Source organism: Sphaeroforma arctica, assembly GCF_001186125.1.
Source record: "Sphaeroforma arctica JP610 unplaced genomic scaffold supercont1.98, whole genome shotgun sequence".
Taxonomy (NCBI): domain Eukaryota; class Ichthyosporea; order Ichthyophonida; genus Sphaeroforma; species Sphaeroforma arctica.
Genome location: NW_014040460.1, coordinates 108130 through 111574, shown reverse-complemented (window position 1 = coordinate 111574; position 3445 = coordinate 108130). Strand labels below are relative to the sequence as shown.

Here is a 3445-nt window from a genome sequence, read left to right as displayed (position 1 = left end):
GCTATAGTTTGCCATCATTAGCTATAGTTTGCCTCGTCGATCGCTAAATCTTTTAATGACGTACCTGACACTCTCATACCGTAGTATCGCCACCATTCAACACATAATTATGTAGACCTTGCCTTTGGTGGGTCATTTTCTTGGAGATTCTTCTCACAATCACAACTTCTGTATTTGGACATAGAATGGGATTTTATATCAGGTGCGTGAGAGACAAGCCGAACGGTATGTGCAGGAGAGTGGAAAAGGGCTCAACCCAGACAAGTTTCTGTTCACCCGTGACGATCTTCTAGGTCCCAAGGTGATGGACGAGCTCATTAAGAAGAGTGAGGCTTACATTGCCCTGCACAAGATGGTATATTGTGTGCTGGTATTTGTAATGTGATGGAATGGTTTATGTATATGTGTATATGCAGTTGTGTATCAACAGATTTATGTCGGTTTATATACACGTAACAGATTCACTATACACACCTTGTGTTCATCAAAACATGTGTGTACACAAATCCGTGAACGTTGGGTTCTTCAAACTCACACTACCACATTTGCCATGAACTTAAATAACTATAAGATCTGAAGCCTTATCAACGCACGCACGTAGACCCTTTTAACATAGACCCTTTACTTATTAGGAGGGTCTAGTCCCGGTCAAAGAGTCAATAGAGGGGTTGATCAGTCTGAAGGTAGGTAATGCACTACGCGAAGACCAGGAGAGACCAACCCAGGATGTGGTACTCAATCGTGTCTTCCTTGGTAATCCGGGAACAGGTTCGTAATTTCGAATACAACTGTATTCAGGCACAAAGTTCGAAAAGTGTCTTTGATCACACATGTGTTATGTGTATATTGAGCTTAGATATACGCATTAGACGTGCGCGTGCTACCATAATGGCATATGCGACCATATAGCACATGTTAAACAGCCTCCGCTATTTGTACTTTGTATGTCGTTTTCTTAAAATTGTTCCAGCAGGCTTTTGCTCACATTTTGCCCATGCGTTACACACATACCTTCTCACTATAAAATCCTGCGCACAAGCAGGGAAGACATCGGTAACCAAGATATACGCACAGCTACTGACAGCACTTGGCATGCTGTCGAAGGGTGATGTACACCTCAAGCTTGCCTCGGATTTTGTGGGCGATGTCATTGGAGCCAGCGAAAAGAAGACCAGGGACATCATTCAGATGAGTTCCTTGCACTCTGTCTCGGCGTACGCGTAATACAGTATTGTATGGTGGGCGTAACACGAACAACGTACAATATCACACTTTACAAACACAAGCCACTTTCAAGCACCCTTGTTGTGCATCACGTCCGTGTGCGCTTCGCAACACAATTTATATACCCAAAATCTGACTATGCATTATTATAGGCTGCTGAAGGTGGTGTGTTGGTGATCGATGAGGCGTATGCGCTGGCCGGCAGCGGAAAAGGCTTCACTGATCCGTATCGTACAGCCATTATCGACGCCATTATTGAGATGGTGTGAGTAAACAATCACTGTGCGAAATTGCATATTGTTACAATTCAGTACTTGGCGACTCATACAAGGCGTGTGCATGAATAAGTACCTTATTTGTATACATGTCACATCTATATCCAGGGTATTTACACCTGGGCAGTAGTTTCGCACGTGTATTCGTACAAAACACGTTTGCTGCAGCCATTCACTCAGTTTTGTCACTCGATACTTAAAAGTCATTTGTAAAAACTGGATAGTTTATACTAATTCGTTCTCACGACTGTATTACATTGAATTTGATTCTTTTTCTGGTTAGTCAAGCTACACCCGGTGCCGATATAGCGGTTGTGCTCCTTGGCTTTAAGCAAGAAATGGAGGAAATGTTCCGCACTGTCCATCCAGGTGTGTCATAACTCTGCAAGTCAGTGTATCATTACATTTTGGTTTGAATGCTTGCAGTGTATCATTACATTTTGATTTGAATAGTGACTATTCAAAGACTTTGTATCGCCTATTATGTCAATGTGTATATCAATATCCGTCTCTGTAGTACACACATGGACAAAACATTTTGTTCGCGACACTCGTCAAGGCAACTGTCTTAATATAAATATATGGCAAATACCTACATACTGTTGTCGTAGGACTTGCGCGTCGATTCCAAATGGAGCATGCCTTTCACTTCCCCGACTACGACGACTTGGCACTAACCAAAATACTGACTAAAGCTGCAAATGAAAGGTGAGGGGATGGGTGCACAGACATGTCTATATGCGAACGTTACTCTCCGTGTACATTTAAAACATGCAGGCGAACCCCCATGAATAGATATTGATGGTACATACTTGGATTAACACAAGCGTCAAAATGAATTGGCTCAACAGTATCACACAATCATATTTAAGTCACCAAATTTTGTGCTGAATCTGACCGTGGGCTATAAGTTTTTGTTACAAAATCTGTGTATTCATTCTTACTCCACACTCTTTTCGTGTAGGGGCCTGAAAATAAGCTTGGATGTGTCGTGCAGAGCTGTTCGTCTTCTCTCTGAAGCTCGCGCAAAGCCTCACTTCGGGAATGCAGGTACGTAAACGCGATGAATACGAGCACAAAGGGTCGAAGTGCCCGTATCGGTCTGCTTGTAGTAGTTTGGATCTATATATGTAACTATCTTTCATCACAATTGCACATTTCAATATTTTTCATTATTAAGTATTATATTTTCGGTCCCAGGGCTGGGTATGCTCAAGCAGCTTCCATAAAAATACATACACACTACCCACACTGCCAAAATAAAATGCTCTTATTATACACATACACGTCCCACACCCATAAATACCATACAAAACTCATAGTGCAAGTAGAACACATTACACAATCCAAAACGCATAGTGCAAATATAGCTCACAACACAGTCACCAACGCACATTCAGGCGCTGTGCAGAACATGCTCTCCACAGCTGTGCTGTGCATGCAGAAATGGCTGACACGCGAACGCACAGAGGCCTTAGCTGCCACTGTTGACTTTGGACCACGTCCAAAGCTGAGTGGAGACATGCTTCTCCTGGAAGATTTCAATCTGGAGGAGGAAGAAGGCCCTGATGAGCTTTTCTTGACATCGCTTTTCCGGTAGGTATATTGTCATGCCGTGTATATTCGGATTGCTCACGTCAATGTTGGCACATCCGCATGTGGACCACTGGTCTGCTCTAGATCCTCATACGTGTGGCATTTGTGCGATGCGTATGTTCCTTCTTCGACATATTGGCCGGTAAGTATACATACTATATGGCTGGGCTGATTTCCAAACGGGCCCAAACGTATACAGTCTCTAATCATATACATACAAACCCAAACCGGTTTGTAGTACAGTAACAAAGCAAATATTTATTTGTGCGTGCATCGATCCATGTTCGAAGCTGTGATGATTAAAATCGATGTACAGGTGAAGTAGAGACTATTCTCATATGCGCACTATC

The 3445-nt window shown here is 42.8% G+C and overlaps 1 protein-coding gene across 1 annotated transcript; it reads left to right on the top strand.

Annotated features, from left to right (window-relative positions):
* Positions 1-1837: 1837 nt before the first annotated feature.
* SARC_02244 (hypothetical protein) lies at positions 1838-3154 on the top strand (the record flags this gene model as incomplete). The annotated part of the gene is made up of 3 exons (XM_014304014.1): positions 1838-1868; positions 2111-2207; positions 2859-3154. 3 exons carry the CDS (start codon positions 1838-1840, stop codon positions 3097-3099), a joined length of 369 nt encoding a protein of 122 aa, XP_014159489.1. The 3' UTR covers positions 3100-3154.
* Positions 3155-3445: the final 291 nt, after the last annotated feature.